The 24367-nt window shown below is 40.1% G+C and overlaps 1 protein-coding gene across 2 annotated transcripts; it reads left to right on the forward strand.

Annotated features, from left to right (window-relative positions):
* The first annotated feature begins 229 nt into the window (after nucleotides 1–229).
* On the forward strand, nucleotides 230–12421 carry mrps27 (mitochondrial ribosomal protein S27). 2 transcript variants are annotated; one of them, XM_049579500.1, is made up of 11 exons: nucleotides 230–321; nucleotides 619–696; nucleotides 2688–2758; nucleotides 2885–2943; nucleotides 3574–3688; nucleotides 4960–5038; nucleotides 7608–7750; nucleotides 7879–7981; nucleotides 8066–8208; nucleotides 9704–9865; nucleotides 11978–12421. In XM_049579500.1, the coding sequence occupies exons 1-11, from the start codon at nucleotides 249–251 to the stop codon at nucleotides 12224–12226; spliced, it is 1275 nt and encodes a 424-aa protein (XP_049435457.1). In that variant the 5' UTR covers nucleotides 230–248; the 3' UTR covers nucleotides 12227–12421. The 2 variants fall into 2 exon arrangements, with proteins under 2 accessions (XP_049435457.1, XP_049435458.1); XM_049579501.1 differs by having other exon boundaries at nucleotides 7608–7723.
* Nucleotides 12422–24367: the final 11946 nt, after the last annotated feature.

The raw sequence follows: 24367 nt of genomic DNA on the forward strand, positions 1-24367 counted from the left end.
GTAAATAAAGATTGGGGGAAAAAATGTTGATTCGGGCTCTTTTTGCGTATTACAGCGTTATTCACTGTGAATGTTTGCCTAAATACTTTTTTCTGTTCAAAGGACTAATTTATAAGATTTTCGTTATGTTTGCTAGATTATTTTTACAGTCTATGACTAGGTCTCACTTTTGGTATAACCCGTTTATGTCAGTTTAAGTGACGTATTAATCCCCCCCTGTACTGTACAGAAAATGGTATCGTCCAAAGATGGCAGCCTCCGTGTGGAAGCGATGTGTGACTTCAGCTGTCAAAGTTAAATGTTTATCTCCGTCTGTGTTAGGTAAATACATCTTGAATCAAGCCACGATTAAGTCATAGTTTGAAACGGATGCATTTTTTGCATAACTTTAATTTCTTTGTCCTTCATTGTCGTTATTTGGGTGTTTAAGAGCTAAATGTCCGCAGTTCATGTTGTTAGCTAAATGTGACTACATTAACCGGCTAACGTTACTTTCAAAACTCAGGTTATAACACTCTGCTGTTTGCTGTCTTTATGATTCCTTAAAGTAATGTTTACCAGCTTATATACATGTGGTACTTGTATTTACGTGACCTAGATGACTGTTTGCCTTTGCAGCCAGAAGATGGTTGCTCTCAGCAGCTTACACAGACACCAAAGTGTGGGAGGCGAGAGAGAAAGATCCTCACAACCTGGGTAAGAGATTCAGCTTATAATGCTAATATGCTCACACTACAGTTAATACTGTAGTGTGAGCATACAGTAGTGTGAATGTCTGTCTATATGTGACTGTATTTACAGACAGTCTTTGAGTTATAGACCCAGACTGGTGACCTTTCCAGGTAGGGATGATCTCCTGTACTTGATAAGCAGTTTAGATAGATAATGGGTGCACAAAGCACAGGTTATGCTTTGCTTGCAGGCAAAAAGAGGACACATTTCAGTGCTACTGTGATGCTGTAAGCTGTAAAGTATAAATTGGTAAAGATGCAGTCCCTTAGTTGGGAGATATGAGGTTTAAGTTATTTTATTGTCTCCCACGGGAGAATATTATCTCGGGTTTAGGGAAATTGCTGCATCAAAACCAAAAATTTAAAATGACATACATCAAATAAGAAAACACATGCAGATGCTAGCCTGAGATCAAACATCCAGCCAGTTAGTCACAAAGCCATTCACTCTGTTTAAAACTGAAGTGAAAACAGCCTACACACCTTAATACATTAATTACGCACAAGCAAAAAATATGTCTCACTTGACATGTTTATAAGCAACACACGATCAGTGAAAAATGCAGAGTGCCTCCCTACCCTTCTGCCTATCTTCCAGGAGGTGTCTGCTGATCATAATCCGTTTAACTGACAGAGGGTAAAATGAATGTTTATAACCAGGGATGCACGATGATGTCGGCACGTCATTGTCATAAGACGATACTGGCTTTAAAATGAAATATCAGAATCGGCCAACATGCTTTTCTTAATTTGCACAATGAATGAATGAATAATATATATACTGAAGGGTACTGTAGTTCATGTCTCCATCTGCTGGTGGGCCATCACTATAAGAATATACACGCATATTATTATGTTAATTCCACGACAGAAGAGACTTGATGATCACTAAAATTTAGTAGAAAAAAGTGGATCTATCGATATCGGTATCGGTCATCGGTCAATTGAGGTGTTACCTATCAGCATATCGCATATCCTTAAAAAATCCGATGTCCTGCATCCCTATTTATAATGATTGGGCTTCCGTAAGGGGTCTTCCAGAATTCATTAGCACATACCCAGAGTTCAGTACATGAGAAGGGTCAGATAAAATCCTGTTAGCCTTCCTGCTGGATATCAGACCTTTAGGTACAACGTGAAATTCATCAAAAGTTCTCAAAGTTGGCATTGAACGCCTAGTCAAATGCTATTTTCTCCTTTGATAAAATGTTCACTGACTTAAATCATAATTTTGACTTTTCTCTTCGTTGTATTTTAAGTAAAGTTATAATATAATGCAGTGTATATTGTGTTTAATTTTTGTTAAACACCAAAGTCATACTTGTTTTGTAATATGTATTATGTTCCTCAACCTAAGATATCAAAAGTACGGTCTGGGTTTTGACACTGAAACTCAAATATTGTAAAAGCACCATCATTGATATCTAGCCCTACTATAATCACTGGTTACACATGAGATGAAATGTGACATGTAGCTGACATATATCCACATCCAGGGGTATTGGTTGCAGATAATCTAACGTCAAAAGAATGACGACATACTTACGTTGCATGAAAAAGCTGAATGCAGCAGTCCAGCACCAAATGTTACTCTGTGTGCACTTGATGAGCACAGGGTGGCAGTGTAATGCTGCAGCCTCATGGTGCTCGGAGCGGTAACTGTTCAATAGTGCGGATAGAATTACACTCAGAGTGTCATGGCATAAGTGAAAAGAAAAATAATAATACTAAAGTTCTGAGATTAACTATTTTGAGTAAGTTTTGAAAAGTTTTAAATGGATCACAATGGATGATAAAAAATGTGATGACATAATCAAGTACCTTTTTATTTGGTGGTGTTATGTCTCAAGCAGTGTATCATATTGGCATGTTGTATTGTAATAGAAATTCTGAAAAGTTTGTTCATGACATTATAAATTGTATTATAGTCTTGTTTTGTTTTTTTTTAACTTGCAGCTGTACTGGCCACCAATATGGACCTGACATATGAAAGGAATTTCCCAGTTAGCTCACTGACTGTGTCACGGGTAAGCTCTACATTTAAATTGCTTGTATTTTATTTGTTTGTGGTAAAACTGTCGCTGATAAATCAACAAATACATTTTAATTTGACGGCAGAAGTTTGCAACAACTGTTTATTTTTTGTGTTTCAGTTTGTTGACAACATTTCATCTCGAGAGGAAGTCGATCAAGCGGAGTACTACCTTTACAAGTAAGATGGATCCTTTTTTACTCCTTCTGAATCAGTATCTGCATCTTCACGTCTGTGTCAGACCTCTGCTGCTTCCTTGGTTTTTGTGGCACCGAGTTGTGTGTGCTTTTCTTGGAATGAATTGTCTGTTTAGTTTGTCTGTTTTGGTTTATGTTGGGTCACATGCTTTTCTTTGTTCGGGGCAACTCCAGACCTTTCCTGTTTACTCCTTCCTCTGGAATCTGCACCCATTCTTGTGATTACAAGATTTAGTATATTTCACAATTGCACCCTCGTTCACGGCGCATTCATTTTCATAATTGGTTGAAAATTGGATATCTGCCCTTTCACTTTGGGGAGTTTGTAAACAGTAATTATCCTTATTAATATGTTAAACTGTTTTTGAGACATGTTTGTGTTGATAATTAGAGCTGAGTTTTTAGGATGAAGCTGTCAGATTGGCTGTTCGCTCTTCTGTTGGTTCAGCTACTGAAATAGTTTCTTGTGCCAGTCAAATGTGGTCGCATATCACTTCTTCTCTTCCTGTCATCTTATCTTGCACATTAATAAAGTAGAACTGTGATAGACGTATAAGAAAAAAAAAACATGTTTTTTTTTTCTTTTCTTTTCTTTTTTTTTTTATCTCTCCAGATTTCGTCACAGTCCAAACTGCTGGTACCTGAGAGACTGGACCATTCACAGTTGGTTCAGGCAGTGTCTAAAATATGGGGCCAGAGAGAAGGCCCTGCACACACTTAAAAACAAGGTACACAGCATATAATAATCTCCCCTTCTTAAAGGGATATGTAAAGGGATTTTTAACTAGCTTTGTATCATCTTGCCAGCGCCCAGATCTCCCTGCTCATGTCTCAACTCAAATTGGGCTGTTGCTACTACAGATTGTACTTCCACATTTCCATATGCCTGCCACTACGGACATTAAGAGTATAGAAGTAGAGAAACATGTTTTGGCTTGCTGTTTAACTGTAAGTTTGTATCCAGCCAGCTGCCATATTGTTTCCTGTGTCAAAACAGCCAAGCTTGGGCTGCCTAGCAGCTCACTTGATAGAGTAGGGGCTCCATGTACAAAGGCTTTGTCCTTGTTGCAGCGGCTGGGGGTTGGACTCCGACCTGCAGCCCTTTGCTGCATGTTGTCCCCCTGCTACACCAATACTGTCCTATCAATTAAAGGCAAAAAACCCTAAAAAAAAAAAAACATATCAAAAGAAACAGCCAAGCTTGCATTATGTCACCCACCTGTGGGATCATTTATTGGTCTGGTTTGGTGCAGTGCATTCTGGTAGTTGTAGGTTTTCTACCTCTTGAGCAGCAGTGAATGACACAGTCCTTTCCCGCATTCTTCTCTGATCACGAAGCACCAATTTCAAAACTATTTGTGTGTTTCTGATGCATAGATAGCCCAGTTTTATAGAAAGACCATCTTTCTAGCAGTGAAATACTTCTTTAAAACCATAAACTGAACACAGAGGACTCTTTGGTCAATATAAAGGAAACCCATATTTATAATCAGAGAGGAAATCTGATAAGAGGCTCCTGATCAGGGCCGACAGCTGCAGTTATCTGGCAGTGTGATCCAATTTTAACCTCCCAGATGCATTTTCAAACTAATCTGAGCAGCGCAAATAACATGAAACATGTTTGACATTTTCAGCCCAGCGTGCGTACTGCTCCTGAGCAAGTCGTAGTATCTGGGAATCACTGAATTATTCCAAAAGCAGAGATGCGCACCAGCCAATTATGTGTTTACAGTGAGGTAAAGCGGAGCGTGCTCAGTCAGTATGGCCACCTCTGATGTTGTTTTGATCGGTGTCATGTAACTGTGAGATAAGAGGTTTCAGTGTCAGTGATGCATTAGGAACCAGCAGTTGTGTTATTGTGTGATATACTGTGGAACCTCTTTACCAGATCATGAGGGGTAAACAGTGAATGTTCACGCATAAATAATGCAAAAGAATTGTGTGTGTGTGTGTGTGTGTGTGTGTGTGTGTGTGTGTGTGTGTGTGTGTGTGTGTGCAGGTCCAGTATGGGATATTTCCTGATGACTTCACCTTCAACCTGCTCATAGATTCTTACATTAAGGATGGAGACTTAAAAAGTAAGGCCTTTTTAAAGCATGTTTTTAATGAAATATTTGGGGAAAATAAGGGTCAGACAGACTGACATAAAGTGAAACTGCTGCAGACACATTCTTGTTGACTGGAGTTAAAACAGACTGTCTGTCAAACCACTAAAATCAGATTTCAAACATTTCTTTCCTTGTTTGTAAAAGACAGAGGTGAAGGGGAAGCCTGTTATTTTTTCTGTAATAACAGTAGACAGTAAACAATACATCATTTTTGGCACAAAGTGAAGGCACATTGATAATATTACAGTGTTTTCAGTTGCATGTTGAACTTTAGTGTTTATGCTGTATGACTTCAGTCTTTCAACTCAAATCCAATGTTGTTTTTTCATTACTTTTAAGAATGAATCTGGCAGTATTTTATATTTTCTACTTATGTTATTGTCTACGCTTGAAGGCGCCACCTGTCAGATTGAAGGTGGAAAAAGGAGTCCTTTTTATTATGGCACTTGGTCTTGGAATGACCTGCAGGCTAGAAGCAGAGTAGACTCCCTCGTCTCTCTAACCATTTTTTAAACTGGTCTTGCTACAATTTATAACAATCTTGGCATGTCTTGATGCCTTTTTAAATATGTATTGTACATTATTTCTATACACTCAACATCTTTTGATGAGTAGACAGTAGTTTATCACTCTGTACCATTTATTATGTAGTGTTAAGTATTTTATTGTATGTATGTAAACGACATGTACGTTATGTAACTTGCTGTCTTCTTGGCCAGGTCACCACTGAAGTTGTTTTTTAACTGGTTAAATAAAGGTTAAAAAAAAAGCAGTAAGTCTCAGGCAAAGGCAAAACCATTACATTTAATGTTTATTTGACAGGGACAAATACAGTTTACACAAAGAATAGTAGTAAAATTAGACAAGACATTGTTTCCCAGCATTTATAGCTACTGCTAAATTTCACTGCCTGTCCCAAGATCCCATTGACAAGTTCTGCCTGAGTAACTAAAACCTGGTATATCTTATTCCTCGGTCTTATAAAGCTCCATTATTGTCCCAAAAGCTATTAAACACATGAGTGAGGCAAGTTGATGTCAGTAAGTACGTTTCCATCCACCTGCTATTATACGAATTTTCATTTTGTGCATAAAAAACGTGAATGGAAAAGTATGTATGACTGTACATAAAGATGTAAAAAAAAAAAAAAAAATAGAGGTGGAAACCACAGCATCTTGCTAGCCCCCTTGTGACTTGCTCCAGTATAGGCCATGAACCCCACCCCCTCCATGTTAGCAGATGGAACGTGGGTCGAACTAAAAGATCAAAACACACGTCAACTGAATTTTTCCCCAAAGACTGTTTCTGTAATTTTACGTAGCTGTTATCAAGCTGTTGTATGTTCAAGAGTTTGTTTTGCCAAAAAGCTTGGTTTTAACTAGCCATTTAATGCTACAAAAAGGGACTGTGACATCATGAATGGCAGCTGTGTGTGTGTCAGTCGCTGGGTTTATGGACGGGAATTCGATACTACAGCTCCACTTCCCACTGATGTGCAGACTCCAGCTCCAAATGACTTCCCCAGCGCAAGATAGCAGCGCCTGTCTCCAGGATATTTTGGCTTCATTTTTGTATAGAGGGAGGAAGTGGATACACATTGTCCATCTTTATATACAGTCTGTGGTCTGGGCCAGTGTGATGAGGAGACTGTGACATGTCTCGAATTAATACATGAAATAAACATATATGCCATGTTTCCATCACATTTACCACAAGTAATTTTTGTTCGTTTGTGTTTTGACTGGCGCTCTTCTTTACTGAAGTGGTTTAATGACACCTAACTGGAGAATTAGTGCCACCAACTGTATATTGATGAATATTCACATCTAACAGTAGTAAATGATGCATTAATTAGCATTTTCTTTTAATTTTTGTTTAATAATTGGGCTAAATTTCAGTGGAGACGTGGCTTTTTTAACTTCAGTAAAGGTGACCGAAGGGATCTGCAAGAGCACCAACTTGAACGTCCAGTGTGTAGGATTTTGGGGCATCTACTGGCAGAAATGGAATATAATATTCATAGCTATGTTTTCATTAGTTTATAATCACCTGAATCAAACACTCCTTGTGATTTTGTTACCTCAGAATGGGACGTTTATATCTAACATTTCCTCTGAGTCTCTACTATAGCCCAGAACAGACAAGTCAAACACTGGCTCTAAATTGCGCCATTCTTGTTCTCACATTGGCCACCGTAGTTCCCCCATATGCTTGGCACACAGGAGAGGTGTCTGTTCTGCAGCCTCACTGCATTCTGTTAAATGCTTTTGATTGTAAAACTTAATCTCCTTAATGCTCCCACCCTGCTGAGTCATTTAATTTTATGATAACTGAAAGGAAATCTCTGTTTTATCGGCTAACACTTAATTTAAGTAGAGTAACAATAACAGTTTACACAGCACTTATCTATAAAAGTATTCATCGTAGCCTTATAAAAAAAAAACAATTAAAGAATATAAATGATAATGTACATTATAGAAATAAAAGAACAGAACTGTAAATGAGGAGCTGATGTTATGTTTTTGTTGTAATTACACAGGTGCGTGCTCTGTGGTCGAAGAGGTGATGCTTCAGGAGGCCTTCAACCTTCCCTCCACACAAATCCTGTCTCTGTACGCCCTGAGCAGTTACCTAGCAACCAGACCACAACTCACTGTGAGTGAAACAGCAGCAACATGGGAGGTGCAATGAAAACAGATGATACCAGAATATTGTTATGCTTGGAAATACAGTACATCAGCACGTATATGTTGCAGCAGGACTGACAAATATGCTCCAAATAAGATGCCTACACTTCTCTCTGTGTTCAGGTGTCAGAGGAGCGGGCGTTGGGAGCATCACTGCTCATCTGTGGACTGACACAAGACAACACTATTGGCCTCAGCGCTCAGCTGCTTGGCAATGCTCTGCTGGGTGTGTATTTTAGCTTCCTCCCCCACTGTGTTATTTTGTTTTATGCTGTTTGTCTCATTTTTCAACTCCTCCTCCTTCATCCAGGCAAGATGGAGATGTTGAAGGGCATACACACCGTTTTCAAAGGGATGCCTCTCTTCTGGGGTCATGGGTATCTGGACCGAGCGCTGGCTGTCATGGAGAGAGTGGCTGCTGCCTCTGGTGACGTCAAGCTGTCCAAAGATACAGTAAGGACATCAAATTCATTCGTATTTTATTTTGTGTGTGTAGTCATAATACCCAAAAAATCATCTGGTAAGGAAAAAATTTAAACATACATTACATTGCTATTTTTTTAAAGTATGTTCGTAAAAATCCCAAAACACGTCTAACATTAGGCAAAATATGGTCCTTGCATTGCTGATTTAAAATCTATTGCTGCATTGCCTGACCGTTAAAATGTCACTAGTATCACGTGATACACGCAGACCAGACCGGCTTTGCTTCATCGCTAAGGCTGCGCCTCTTTTTTGGGAAACAAATCACGCACATCAGGAGAGAAACAGGAAAATGCAGCTGAAAAGCTGTTGTTTAGCAGGTTAAACACGGCTTTTGCAGATTTAAGGTACATAAAATACTGAATATTTACTGACCCAAAATAACTACCTAAGACATCTTTAAAACACTCAGATCCATGGGATTTATTAACAAATAAAACAAGACAACAAAAATCCCAGGCTGAGAGGCAGCAGGACCAGCAGTCCCCACACCAGAGGCCTCTCTCCTCTGCTGCTGGTACATGAGCTCCTAAGCACCTCCTCCACGCCAGGTGCAGTGCACCTCGTTAAGCAATGCAGCACACCTGGGCAGATCTACAATGGAGGGAAAAGGGACAGCAGCACAGAACACATACAGCTGTAACAGTAGCAAGACCTAGCAGCGTGCTTATTGGCAACTGCCTGGAAATATGTGTGTAACAATGTATAGTGGTATCGCTGTACTGGCCTGTCCATTCATCCATTTTTCAGTCTTTGTTATTAATCTTCTCCACCCACTGTGGGTTTCGACGTCAAACAAACATTTTCCCAGAGTTTTAAGACTGTTCTCGATTCAGCTTTCTTTCAAACAGGAGTCTGTGTTGACACACATACAGACACAGTAGAGACTGTTGTTACTTTCCAGGTGGGGCTCATGACACAGACAGTCTTCATCTGCTGAGATGAAACACACACGCTGTCATATTGTTGTTATTTTTACATGTATGCACGAATGCACAGTCGGGTGTAGTGCCTCTAATCCCCCCCAGTGCTGTCCAGTTCAATAGTCCAGCTTTGTCCATGTCTAATGAGATTTTGAAGAGCCTGGAGCACAGAGGATGTCTGTGAGAATCAATGCAATAGGAACTAAACGGCTTGTGTCAGACAGCGGCACAGCCATAACGCAGACAGAGCAGATAACACCGTAGGACAGAAGGGAAATATTACATCTCAAATGAAGGTGCTGGTGACCGCCGCCTCAGGTGACAGTTAATCTTACCTCTTCCTAAGATTAAGAGGTGAGGTGTCCGGCCTTTTTCATCATTACATGCCTGTTCTATTATCTAAAAAAAAAAAAGAAAGAAAAGGACTCGTCTTTTAAAGTTAAAAATATGTAACTTTTATTCAGGTAATTCAGTATAAATCAGATAAAGACTTTTCAGGTTTCAGTACTGCATCCTTAACATTCACTATTGTTATTCTGCAGCTGGACCACATGAATGAGTTACTACAGGAGCTGTCTTCGACCTCAGACAGCGACTCCTCAGGAGAGGAGTCAGCAGGCGAAGAAGGCAAGAAAGAGGAAGCTGTAGATGAAGATGATCAGGCCGAGCAGGCAAAGCTGCCTCAGTATGTCAGCAGATTCAAGGTGGGTGTTTTTTGTGTGCAGCAGGTGTGCTTTTATTTGTACCAACTGAATTTCCTTAATTCTTCTTTGTTAGGGTGAACCAGTAAACATGATGAACAGTGTTTCCTGTCATGGCTCTGAGTGGGCCGCATACTGAGGGTTTTTAATTTATTTTTAAACACTTAATCGAATACTAAGAGACACATTTGAGACACAATCGGCAGTATTAGACAAAGTTTTTGAGTCAGTGATCTTAAAGATGGGCAAAGTGCGTCATTGTTACCCATTCTTCCTATTCTTAAGACGAGACTCTGTGGCCTAGAGCAGTGTTCATGTCCATGAGCGATGCTGTCTGCTGGTTGGGCCACCTCCATGATAATAATAGTATCACAGTGATTAAGCAGGCAGGATGCCGCCTTTCCACTGATTCTGTTTTGTCAGTTTAATCTGGCTTTGCTCTGTTGTCAGATGCAGAGGGAAATGTTTTTATTAATGGCCATTTAATGATTTAACTTAAAGATGGTTTCATTGGTGGCTCTCTGATCTGATCAACAATTTTTTTTACCACACTCGTATTTAAAGTGCCATCTTGAGTTTCTTTTTACTTTCAGCGTTACTCACCAAGACACAGTGTATATTTTCCTTGAGGTTTACCAGATGGGTTGAACACATTTCCCTCCTCATGAAGCATTTTCATCCACGTTTGCACACTTTTCATTTCCTGCCTTTGTTGGCACATTAGTGTGTTTATTAACATGTTACCACCACCTGTTTATTAGTGGAAATTTGAAACCACTCACTGGAATAAAAACCCCAAAACCCAACCCAAAAAACATTGCTCCGTAGTTTTAATGGTGGTCAGAAGCTCCACAGGGATCCTTCAAGGTGTGACATCTTTTACTCATCAAGTTGGTGTCTCCTCATATCAGCCAGTAAGTGTGGTCTGTTGCTGGTCCACCAAAAGTAAAGCTGCATTGAAAGGGCTACAAACAAACATGTTGGTTCAAAGCAGTTATTGGGTTCATTGGGCCTTTAACATCTTAAGGAAACAGAGATGGACGACTGTTATAGAGCTCATTTATAAGAAAAATTTGCCATCTTTTAAGTGGATGTCCGCTCAGTGTCGATGGTAGTTGATTGAAGCACTGAATTCCTGTTGTTTCTCCTCCATCCAGCACCATCATTTGGCATGACAGTAATATAGTTGAAGGCAAAGAAGATCCACATCCTATTTCAGCTTGAGGAGAGCAGAATCCTTTAACGGGTGCAGAGAAATGCACTTCAGGGGCTGTATTCACAAAGCTTTTCCTAGTAATAAGAGTTGCTCCTAATGACAAAATTCTAAGAAAAATCTTAGACCATAAAAACGCTCCTAAGGTGAAAACCTGTTCGGAGTAGAGAGGAGGACTTTTAAGAGGCTTAAGAGTTACTTAAGGAGAGAAGAAAATGATGGAAACACAAAGGGGTTGGAAAAATATTTTCAAACGCTGCATGACTGAGTACATGAATTGCAACAAATAAGATGGTGCAGGAATAATATGTGTGGTTGATCTCATTACGAATACACACACATTTTCCACTCAGCGCTATAACGCCAGAAATAAAGTGATCAATACCAAGATATCTGGAAAAATGCAGCAGTGCAGCAGTGATGACTTGTGTCTGTCTCAACCTTCCGTCAGCAGAGTGATCACACTAACAATGACAACACTTTCACAGTCAGCAGTTCATTTCATTTCCACTGGGTGTCCACCCCTTGCAGGGTCACTAAAGGGTGTGTCCGTCAGAATTGGTTCCATCTGTTAAAAGCAATCATCACACCTAGCAATGGGGTCAACCACACCTCTTCACAAAAAAGTTTTTGTCCCTTCCTCGCTCAGAGTTGCTCTGAGAATTTTCCTAAATCACTCCTAAGCTAGGACTCCTTACTAAAAGTTTTGAGGCTTAGTCAGGAGCTTTCTGAATCAGAAATCCAGACCTTAATGCATTTTACTGCCTGTGACTCCAGATAACCAGCCAACCTTTGAAATGAAGAACCCACTGGTTTGGAGGGTTTCACTCAAGTCATTTAAATGATGTGATGAGGTCAATGTTGGGTGCTTCAACTTCCTTTTGGTTTCCCTGCCTCCACAGGAACTCAGCAGTCAGCTGGAGTCTCAGGGTAAAGTCGACTCTGCCTCCTTCCAGGCTTTAGTAACAGCTCTGGCCCAGGAGAACTTGGCCACCGTGGAGAAACCCGACTTGGAGCAGTATGAGAGGCGGGTGCAGGCCTGGGAGTCTGAGAAAAGGCAGCTGATCCAGAGAGAGAAGGAGATGAGGGAGAAGGCCGAGCAGGAGAAACTGGAGCGCTTAGCAGGCAAAGCTGCAGCCCAGCAGGCGTAGAGATGATGGAGATGGAGGGAATCAACATCACTGAACTGTCCACTGAGTATGCACATTACTATTATGTAAGAGGAGATTTATGTCTGTTAAATTGTGAAACATTGTCATCATTACATCTGCTTGTCACCAGTTGTAAATAACCATTGTTTTGTGCTAATGCAATAAGTATTGCTCTGTTTTTATAGAGTTAAATAAGGCCAATCATACATTGTCAAAATAAAATTCATTTCATTTGCAACAGAGATTGCGTGTCGCAGTTATTTCTCTGGGATGATGTAATTATCGGAACATATGCACATATTAATTGTTGAGCCTGACTGTCGGGTGACCTCATGTAAGCAAAAAGAAGGGAAAGCTGGGGAGAGATCTCACCATCACATCTTCCCCCTACTCCTTCTCCTCTCTGCCTGCAGTCGTCTGCATGTGTGCGTCTGTCAAAAGCTGTAAGTTTTCTCACAGGGCATTGAAAGGGGTATTGCACAGAAGAATTTGCTGATAAGCCACTCTACAAAAAAGCAAATTCTTTGGAAAGGAATGCATTTACTGTATGGGCAGAAACATTTTTGTTCACAAAGGAAAACATAAATCCTGCAGTATAGATCCTGATAACTTAGAATAGACCCTAAGTGAACTTCTGTGTTTGTTAAAAACTGAAAATATATTTATGACAATGCATCAGCTCATACACAAACAGCACTCACTGGTAAAAACCGCACATGTTAACTGGCAAATAGAGTAAAGCCCGCATTGTTTGGACTCCACAGAAAGATAAGATAATAGATCTCGGGAGAAGAAAATGCCACTGTGGTTGAGAACGTAATACATTCATTCCACATTATGTTGCAGCTATTCAGTATTCAGAACATGGTCTTGGGAAACAGTCTGGTATGCGGTCCAGGATGAATGAGCAGCAGAAAATGTGGTAACAAGGAGGCTCCTTGTTGACTGCTCTCCTTAAAGCAGCTTTGCATTTATGTTATGTTAAGAGTTTTCTTATATATGAGCACTGGAAGCGCAATTCAGCTGTTAGAAAATATCATAACTCACAATTAGTCCCTTTTGAACATCATAATATGGAGGTATTATTCTATCCACCTCATGACATTGAGAGAGTAATGTTTTACTTGACCTTGTAGACCGTCTAAAGTGAGGGTCCACTGCACTTTCTCACTTGGATCTGGTTGTCTGAATTTTAATCCAGTGGTTTCCAACTGGTGGGTCGTGGTCCAAAAGTGGTCCGCGGGGCTGTTCTCAGTGGACCACAAGTGACTCTCAAACGTGTCAAGTTTGTAGAGAACACACTTTATTTTGGAGTACAGTGAATTTCCGGCACAGAGCTTCTGCTGCAGAGTGAGTGACTAACCGACAGCTACTCGACAGAGACAGCAAACTAGCTCAACTGCATGGCCAAACACAAGTACAACACTGAATGTATTCAGCTGTGTGGACTTGGAACCAATGACTAAGGAGAAACTTGGACCCCATGGCTGGACCAGTTGGGAACCATAGTTTTAATCTATTAAGTGTTTACTTTGTGACAATTTTATTCGTCACTAGATCAAAACATAACGTAGACTGAAGAGTAGAAAAGGTACCTGACCTGACAATGGACTAAAATAAAGTTAAATTCTTAAATTGCATTGTACAAAAGACACATAGAAATGACAGATTTTTTTTAATTTAACCATATATTTAACTAGAAATACTTTTTGAGATTTAAAATACCTTTTTCAGGAGTGTCCTGGACAAGACATGGAACAAAAACAGTTACAGACACACAACACAGAACAAAAACTAAAAAAAAGAAGTGGACTGCTCTTGTATAGCGTCTAGTCTTTCAACCACTCAAAGAGCTTTTACACTACACACACACATTCATGCACTGGCAACTGAGGCTATTACACCTGGTGCAACCTGCTACTCAGTAACCACTCACACGCTCTCACACACCGATGGAACAGACATCAGGAGCAATTTGGAGTTCAGTATCTTGCCCAAGGATACTTCAACATGTGGACTGGAGGAGCCAAGGATCGACCACTGACCTTCCATTTAGTGGATGACCTGCTCTACCTCTGAGCCACAGCTGCCCCCGAACATTTATTGTTGCACTCATACATTCACAAAGGGTTAGCAGTTAGTTATATCTGTTGGCCTCCTAAAAACTGTTATATTTTGAAGTTATATTGGAGCATAACAGGAAGTAAGAGTAACTGTATTTTCTGAGATTTGTCTTGCATCCCAGGACATAGACTGTTTCACATAAATACAAAAGTACAAGTCAGAATTTTAGCAAAACAACAAAACCATGTTACAAATGCTACATATCACTTCAGACAGAACAAAAAGTAGATGATCCCTTTTACTCAGAGGTAGAGCAGGTCATTCACCAATCAGAGGATTGGCAGTTCGATTCTCAGCTCCTCCAGTCTGCATGTCAAAAGTATCCTTGGCCAAGATACTGAACTCCACATTGGTCCTTTTGGCTGTTCCATCAGTGTGTGAGTGCATGTGAATGGTTACTGAGTAGCAGGTGGCACCATGTATGGTAGCCTTGGCTACCAGTGTGTGAATGTGTGTGTGAATGGGTGAATGTGACATGTAGTGTAAAAGTGCTTTGTGCGGTCGGAAGACTAGAGAGGCACTATACAAGTGCAGTCCATTTACCATTTCTTTTTTTTTAGATTTTTTTGGGGGGGGCATTTTGCCTTTAATGGACAGGACAGCCAAGTGTGAAGGGGGAGAGAGAGAGCAGGGATGACATGCAGCAAAGGGCCACAGGCTGGACTCGAACCCGGGCTGCTGCAGTAACAGCCTTGTACATGGGGCCCCTTCTCTATCCACTAAGCCACCGACGCCCCCATTTACTGATAGTGAGGCCCATCTGGTTAATCTCTATTTTGAAACTAGCTAGTAGGGCTCCACATAATGATTATTTTCATTGTTGATTAATCTGTAAATTATTTTCTCTATTATCGGTTTGATGTTTGGTTCATAAAATATCTGAAAATGGTGAAAAAGGTCGATCAGTTTTTCCCTTAAACATGACATCTTCAAATGTTTTGTCTTGCCCACAACCCAAAGATTTTCAGTTTACTGTCACAGAGGAGTAAATAAACCAGAAAATATTCACATTGATTAACAGATAAGTTTGCAATTAATGAAATAGTTGAGAAATAATTCATAACTTGTCTCAGCTCTAGCAGTAGTTAAAGGCTTGGGCTGAGCCTTGAATGCTTTTGATGTCTGGCTCCGCCCCTGGTAACTACCATGAATAAAAGTGCATCTATCTTCTTGGTCTTATAACAGCGAAGTCTTTCCTCAGGCCTTGTGTGTGTGTGTGTGTGTGTGTGTGTGTGTGTGTGTGTGTGTGCTTATCTCCTCTTGAGTTTTGATTGTGTAAAATCTGTAGACAATGCATTAGCTCTTATCTGCAGTAAAAAATGTGTCATTCATCTTTCTTTGTCACCTTCCTCGAGCTCAACTAAAGATCAGTGTTTTAAGAGTAACATCAGTGTTTACATTTCTTGGTCGAAAGGTTTTTTGGACGTCATTTCGGGTGTTTGAGCGAGTTGCACACAGATGTGCTAACACTGGTGATGAAGTCAATCAGCTGAGACATGATGAGGGGAAAAAGTCAGGAAGTTTGACAGTCACACATCAGCGGTTATCTGATGCCCAGAGCCTTTTAAGTGTCTTAAAAGACCTGTGTGTGTTTTTGTGGAGGGGGAGGGGAGGTTTGTAGGGGAACTGTGTAATGGATTATTTGAGATATGTAAATATTACAGAACCTGGAAAGAAAAGGGGATGCATTAGACATTATCAGTGTTGAGCCTGGATACAGAACACCTGCTACTGTACAAACCATTTATCTCAACCAGGAAAGCGTGTTTGTAGAATAAAAGCACTGGTGAGAGAATTTCAAACAAAGGCAGCACATCCTCATCTAATCTTTTAGCTTCAGTACGGACAGTACCTTCTACTAAATGCCTGATTTGTACATTTTTAACCACTTCTATGCAGCAGAGGTTTTATCTCCCCATTTCTGCACTTATCCTTGTCATGTAACACAAAATAGATGGTGTTTTTACTTAAGTCAACAGGGTTTGGTTCCTATTTTTGATTTGTAAGTAATTTAAATCTGAGACTGCTGTGTCTGTCCTGTTCTGTAAAGCAGATAACAGGATAAGATGCTGCTGGTTGTGTTGCTCTCGGCTCCAAATAAACATGTTTATTAGTCTTTCATTATTTATCAAGGTCAGCTGCTTCATATTTAACATTTTAGAGATAAGTGAAAACAAATTATGTTTAATTTGTTAAGCTGTTTGTTTTGAGGGCATGCACGGCTTTTATCTGTCCCGACATTGGTGTATTGCTCACATATTAAACAGTAATAAATTAGGCAGACGTGCAGAGCTAATTAGGAATTGGATTTATGTGCTGTCTGGTTCATTTTTTCATTTTGTCATCATCAGCTGATATATGTAACCTTTTCGAGATATTAAAATGTCTGTATCAATGCTGTAGAAACATCCTCAGTTTTTCAATTTAAAACATTTACTACAAAACACCATCTTATAAAATGTTTCCATGAGCACCGCTGCCTTGCGAAACAAAGTATTTTGGAGCCTAGTTGTTAGAGTTAAACATACAATATGTATGTTCTTGCCACTAGGAGGCTCATTAAAAACAATACCAAAATACAAAGCAATGTCGTTAATGCAGTCAGTTTCTCCTGGTGAAGATTCTGTCAGTGATTCCTGTTAAGATGGTCTTCACCTTACTGTGTGTAAGATTTCAGGAGATTTAGTGGCATCCAGTCATGAGGATTACAGATTGCAGCCATCTGAAACTTCCCCTTTGTTAAAATTTCTTGTTCAGGAGGTTTTTATCGTGAACTGAATTATCCACAGAGGTCTCCTCCTCTATAAAACAAACAGACAAGGTGATATAAACCTGTAAAAACACAGAGTAAAACAGTGTGACGCTAAAAATCAGAATTTCTCTGATGCTATTTAGCGTGTCCCGGAGGGGCTACTAGCCCAGCTCCTGCGAATTTTTACCTACCTTTTTTTCTGATTACTTAAGATCCAGATGTTCAGGAGGTTTTTAGCAGGAGCCAAATCACTTGCAGAGGTCTCCTCCTCTCCAAAAAAAAAAAACAAAAAAAAACCAGACCCAGTGATTTAAACCATTAGAAACATTGAATAAAGCAGGTTAACATTAAAAGAGGCTTGAGTCAAGCTGCTGCTAATGTTTGCTTTTCTGATAACTAAATATCCAGACATGAGATGACTAAAAGTCCTCATCTAGTTAAAACATATGGTTAAAATCGACCAAGACCTAAAAAGTGTATCATAACAATGTGACTTACAATTGGATATGGAGTCAGTTTAGCTTTTGGTAGACCTGACACATACACAAAAGGGACCTTGATAAAATATTCTGGATTTTTTGGGGTTTTAACATTGTTGGATAAGTATGTACACAATAAAATATATGACATTAGTCTTGTCCTTTTTAGGCATTTTAATGTGGAAAAATTACGTTGATACAATTAAGCAAACAATGAGGAAATCCCTTCTCAGATGATAGTTAACATACGGTTTGGACAATAAATTAGTTCTTTTTTCCATTTTCCATTATCTCTCTCACCCTCTGACCATTCAGTGCCTCAACATTGTATCTACAAAGCTTTTTGAAAGAGTGTTGACCCAACACTGAGGTGATGATGTGGATAAAACACAAGTGTTTAGAGATGATGTAACTGTCGGGCAAGACATATCACAGCTGTCACACTGGGAGCGGCTGTAGCTCCGGTCGTGGCGCTCACACCACCATGATCAAAAAAAGTTTTCATAAAGAAAAATAATCTATAAGAAAATATACCCAAAATAAATAATCCTTATCGTCCCTGGTTTTGAGTTATAGGAGCATGTGGTAATTACTGATGAGAAATTGCCAGCAGGAGATTCATTGATAGAAGCCGGAGCAGCCACATAAAAGATAAGACTAATTGCAACAAGAGAACAATGTATCATGTGATTGTTTAGATATGTCATCAAAGAAAAATTATCATGTAAGATATTAATTTCATAATTGTTGGTTAAGCAGCCAGCAAGCTTTATAATCAATCAGTTTAATCAGTTCTTATAATCACCATGTGAATCATGATCCAAGAAAAGGGGAGGGGGTTTCAAAACACTTTGTATATTATTTTTGAGAAAGTTTTGAGAATTATATTTTCTCCCCTCACTATGCATGATGCAGGTGAGCTTCAGAGGTAATGGTAGGTGGATTTTGTTACCTTGATAGCTGTTTACTCCTGTTATCAGTCTTTTTGTTAAGCTGAGCTAACCAGCTGCTGGCTCCAGCTACATATTAACCGTAGGGACATGAAAGTGGTATTGATCTTATCATCTTACTTACAGCAAGAACTTGGACCAACGTATTTCCTAAAATGTATGCAGGAAGTGAATGAACGAATGAAACCGTTGTTGCCTAAAGGGAAACTTGCTGTGCACAGTTGATGTTGACAGAATATCAAAACACACATCAGCAACAAGAGCACACATGTAACATAAAACAGTCATCATACAAGCATCATAAAAGGTTATAAAAGCATCATCATTGTGAAATCAGTAAAGGGCATTAGGTTCAAGAAGTGCCAATACCACACCATGTGATCAGAGCTTGTTAAGCAGCTGAACGCTGCGTGAGACAGATGATGTAATTACTATTTTAGGCCACATTCTGGGCATGTTACACCAACACCCTGAAGGTAAGAGTTCATTTTCAAACTGTGGAGGGTGCAGTGGATCTGCTGTGATAAATTCATGGTGTTCTGCTCTGCCATAGGAGTAATACTGCACATTGGTACTCCAGAAACCCCCCACCCCCAGGTTGAGAGTGAGTTACTGGCCCAAGCGAGGGAGTTCAAGGATTTTGTTCATGAGATGGATCGTGGTTTGGTGCGGGGTCTGTAGTGGGACACTGTGCTGGACTGTCATGGTGAAGAGAAAGCTGAACTAGAAGGCAAAGCTTTTGATTTACTGGTCCATCAACGTCCCAACCCTATCCTATGGTCATGAGCTCTGGGTAATGACTGAAAGAATGAGGTCGTGGATACAAGCGGTCTAAATGAGTTTTCTCCTTGGGGTTGCTTAGAGATAGGGTGAGGAGCTTGGAGAAGAGCTGCTACTCCTTCACATCAAAGGGGGCTAGTTGAGGTGGTTCGGGCATCTGATCAGGATGCTTCCTCCTATTAGAGGTGTTCCAGGCAGGTCCAACTGGTGGGAGGCCCCGAGGCAGACCCAGAACATGCTGGAGGGATTATATATCTCATCTGGCCTGGCCTGCAGTATCCCCCTGAGGAGCTGGAAAGCGTTGCTGGGGAGAGGGACATCTGGAATACTATGCTCAACCTGTTGCCCTTGTGACCCGGCTTTGGATAAGCGGTTGAAAATAGACGGATGGAAAGCCCAACAGTAACATTAACAGTTAGCTAATCTTGCATTAGCAACACCATAAAACAGAGTGAGTAGAACAGACGTTCCCATTCAAATCAAAATTGCAGGATGGTCAGAGCAGCGGCCATTTTTATGTGTCACACTGACACTGCAACTGTTGTAGCAGGTTAACTGCCGTATAAACAAGCCGACTTGCAGCAATTTGTGAACTCACTGAAGTGAGGTTTTGCAGTGCCAAGCAGTGGAGTGGTGCATTTTTTAATAAGCAATTCTTTATTTTTTAAATATCACTGTAACTGTTATTTCCTGTTTATGTTTTTTGCTAATAATTGCATGTTTGTTCAAACATGATGAACTGGAGCTGTCTCTGAAAAACAAATGAGAGTCGCTGCTCAAACAGCAGAGAGGCAGAAAGAGACTGCAGGGATGAAAAGCATGCACATCAGCCTATTTTCACGTCTTACTTTTGACCAAACCAGAGTTGGTGATCGTTGGAATAGCAGGAGTTCACAAGCGGCAGCCAGTGCGTCCAAAACTAATGCACAAACTCAGTAGCTGGAATATAAATGAGCTGATTAAATGAGAAGTACTGATGGTCAGGCTTTGCTCATATTTGCCCCTTTGGCTGCAGGTTTGAACTGTGTCCCTTAATTTAAGCACCATCAGTGATGAAAACATCCTGCCTGTTTTTTTCCTACTGCATTCTAATGGGCAGCCAGGGTCGTCTGGTCATGTAAAGATTACCAGTAAATGTGCCTAATTTGGCTTTGAGTTCCTACTTCCTGTTAATGATTACCACAATAATGTCTACAAATGAAACACTTGGTACAAATGGTGCAGCAACTTGCAGTAATGTAGGACTCACAGTTTTCCAAGTAATCTGGATTGTTATGATGGATTAACATTTTTTAAGCAACTTCCCATCATATTGCTTCAACATGAGTCATGCCCTCTTTAGTGATTAACCCTCCTGCTGAAAGGTCAGGGAAATTATTGTGTGAAGTTTAATGTTAAATGCAAAGTGTTTAATAGTGTTCTTTGTAATTCTGACTTGAACAAGCATGAGCCGGCTTTTGTGTTGTGGCAGACTTTGCAGTCCTACAGCCTCGAGGGTCCTGATGACTGCCAATAACTGTATCACCAGATATGTTAACATTAGGAGTTTTACGCTCAGGTAATTCAAGATGATATTTACAGCAGTTGTCTGCAGTATATATCCACAAGGGGCGATTAAATTTGATGATTTAAGCTCAGCAGTCCTTCACAAATTAATGACAGTTTAATCAGATGCCTGCTGCGAATAATCTTAAAAAGCAAAATGTTCCTGTTTTCATGTTGGCATCAAACGTCAACCTCGGTGCCAGTTCAAACAGTTTACATCTTATTCTCTGCACTGCAGCTTTGTTATGCTGAGTGAGACCCAGTGAGATCGCATAGACAGATGTTATCTACAAATCTACCCAACCGCAGAATAAACACGTCCGAACTCTCTCCAAACTTTACATTTGAAACAAGCTGTCCTCGAGGACAACAACCCGTCCACCTGGGCTCAGAGATGTTGGGAATCCCAGGCTAAAGTCAACAGTGGTGACTCATCTGATCACAGTCTCATATGAATTTACTGTAAACTGCTCTGTTGGAAAGGACCAGTTTCATGCTTAAAATAGCAACGTAGACGAAACTTTTATCTGGATCGAGGCTCAAGGTTCATGAAAACAAGTGCTGTCGTCATGCACATGCGTATTGATTTTACACACATATCATGATTAAACCAATGTTTTTGCATGTTTTAACCCTTTCACTGCTATACTTTACTGCTGAACAATTTCTAAAGCAAGGTTGTTTTGACTGAGGTTATTTACATGTATACAAGTAAGGTTTTTTTGCAGCCTTCTAGGTAGTTACTACGTCTAAAATGACATAGTGTATGAGCTGACTTTGTATTCTGGAGATGGAGACGTTGGTGGATGGTGTGACACCTAGGTGAGATGCTTGCCAAGCTGCAGACCACTGTTTAAGAGCAGCAAACAACAACACTGGTTGATCTTTAGCAAGTCATTGCTGCATTTATAGCGACTTTTAGCCACAAACCACCAGCAACCTGCCATTTTTCCCAGCAGGGATAGTGGCACGAAAAGCGGTTGTTTTTACCGAGACATCATTACGTTTCCTGCCAGGATAGTGCCATGAAAAGTGGTTGTTTTGAAATGAGACAATGCTGTGTTTTCTGCGGAAATAGTGGCACATAAAATGGTTGCTTTTTTTTAGTAAGGCATTTACGTATTCGCCAGCTGGTATTGTGCCACCAAAACCATTTTTTAAGCCTAAATATGATCCATTCCTAACTATAACCAAGTGTTTTTTGTGCCAAAACCTAACCACATGGTAGTCGCAATGATGTTGAAACACAGAGAAACATAAAATTTCAACATATCTGCTACATAATAACGTAAAAAATGTAATCTAGTCCCATCCGTGGTTTGCAGAAATGTACAATGCCAGCATTTTGTCTTGTGATTGGGTTGCACTACAACATGAAAACAGCTTTACACTTGAGATAAAAGTTCTTTTTTTCAACTTTTAAATTACGAGTTTGACAATTACGAGATGCTTATTCCTTGTATGCCCAAAGTAAATTCAGTATTGAACCCACAAATATGTAGCTTAGCATAAGACCTGGACCAGCAACTTCCTAAAGTCTATGCAAATTAAGCTCCCAGACAAGATTTTGGTTTTTGTACAGATCAGAGAAACAAGATAAAACATGTTAGTGAGCTTTAGAGGTGCTGGTAGGTGGATTTTGTTATCTTTAGACAGAGCCAGGCTAGCTTTTCCCTCCTGTTTCCAGTCTTTCTGCTAAACTGAGCTAACCAGCTGCTGGTTCCAGCAGACATACAAAAGGAGCGTGTCTCCCATACTTTTCCTTTAAGCCAGTGTGAGAAAGAGTAGCATTATAGTGAGTGTTTTGTCAACTACCTTAAAGCTAGACTGCTAATCAGTCCGACTGTGTGCATTTATTATTATGAAAGTTAAAATCATCAGCATGTATCAATACAAGTCAGTTCATTGACAAAAATGTAAACTGTGCTAATGCAGAGTCATTTTGTCAGTAATTTAATGTGTGGGTGTGTACAGTAGGCAGTGCGTCCCAGCATGCACTGTGAAGAATTACACCTGGAATGAAGACAGTTTTCTTTAACCAATCCTACAAGCTACTGAATGTGTCTGAACACGTCCACAGAGATCATGTTTTACTCTACAGGTAGAGTGTTGTTTTTCTAAACAAAAAGGCCTGTGGCAATCTCAGGCAATAAATCATAGGCTCACCCCAAGCATTAAACCAAAATGCAAATGCATTGTTGCAGGGGAAATCATCCACAACTCCACCTAAACACTGTGGCAAGTACAGAGTGTCACACACCTGTGATTGCATAGTTTTCCTGCCTTGGTGTAATTGTCCCTCTTGCTCTACAAAACAAAATCTGAGTCCTAAGAGCCATCACAGCAGGAAAATGTTTTCCACCAATTGGCACTGCTCTGAGGATATAAGAGTCTATACAGCCAACAAAGACACAATGTAGTAATTGTTTGGCACAGGAATTAAAGCCTTGGACGAAAATACTATGTTTGGGAAATTGTTTTTTCTTCGCTTTCTTTAAACTACAAAGTCTACCAGAAAAAACAAATGCACAAACAGAGAGACCCACTCGGCTGTGCGATTGTGTATCCACGGAACATACGCTGGAGTTGTATTTACAGGAAAATTGATTCTTCCAGCAGTGCTGGTGGTCATTGCTCTGAGTCTGCAGTGCGGCCACGCTGCAGGTTATCTGACTTCAACAAACAAATCCAGGAAAAGCACATTCATGAGAAGCATAATCTTTCAAATCTACTTACAGAACATTTTGCAAGGCTTGAAACCAGACACACAGAGAAACACAACAGGCGGCTGAAATCATATTTTTTACATACGGACAGGGTGGCATACGCAAACACATTACATAACAGCTGTTTTTCACGAGGTTGACAAGTTAAGGCCCATTAGTCTATGTATGAATGGCATGCTTAGGGAAATACAGTTTGTTTTCAAGGCTACACTACACCCATAATCACAGTGGGTTTCCCCTTTTTCTATGTTTAAATAAATACCAGAAAGTGGCAACAAAGAAAACAACAAGTGTATTTTCCAAGAGCACAGGGTCGGTCTAGTGGGATGACGTCAGGCGGCAGGGCTCAGGGTCTCAGTTACTCAGAGTTCAGCATGTTCTGTGAAAGCAGTCACAGTCTAGTACCATCAGCCTGAAGTAATGAACTGAGTCTGAGTGCAGATGTAAATCCCATTATATTGTAAACAAGCCAATGCTCCTTTTTCTCAAATGATGCAACTGACAGCTCGGGTTTAAGTATATCACACACATACACACAACAGCCAGCCACAAGTGTGCCCAGCCCACTGATGATATCACCAGTATGGCTAAACCCAACTCACGTGAGCATTATGATATTGGCGGTTTGTTTGTCAAAGCAAGTCCTGACCGAGAACCATCATACTACAGATAACAGTCATGGAAATCATAATGAACACAAACATTATTTTAGATATTAAGCAACAAAAAAACATGAAACACACCTCATGCTGTGAATGTAATAAAATAGCTAGTCTTTGGTCATC

Source organism: Epinephelus fuscoguttatus, linkage group LG6 (genome assembly GCF_011397635.1).
Source record: "Epinephelus fuscoguttatus linkage group LG6, E.fuscoguttatus.final_Chr_v1".
In the NCBI taxonomy this organism is placed as follows: domain Eukaryota; kingdom Metazoa; phylum Chordata; class Actinopteri; order Perciformes; family Serranidae; genus Epinephelus; species Epinephelus fuscoguttatus.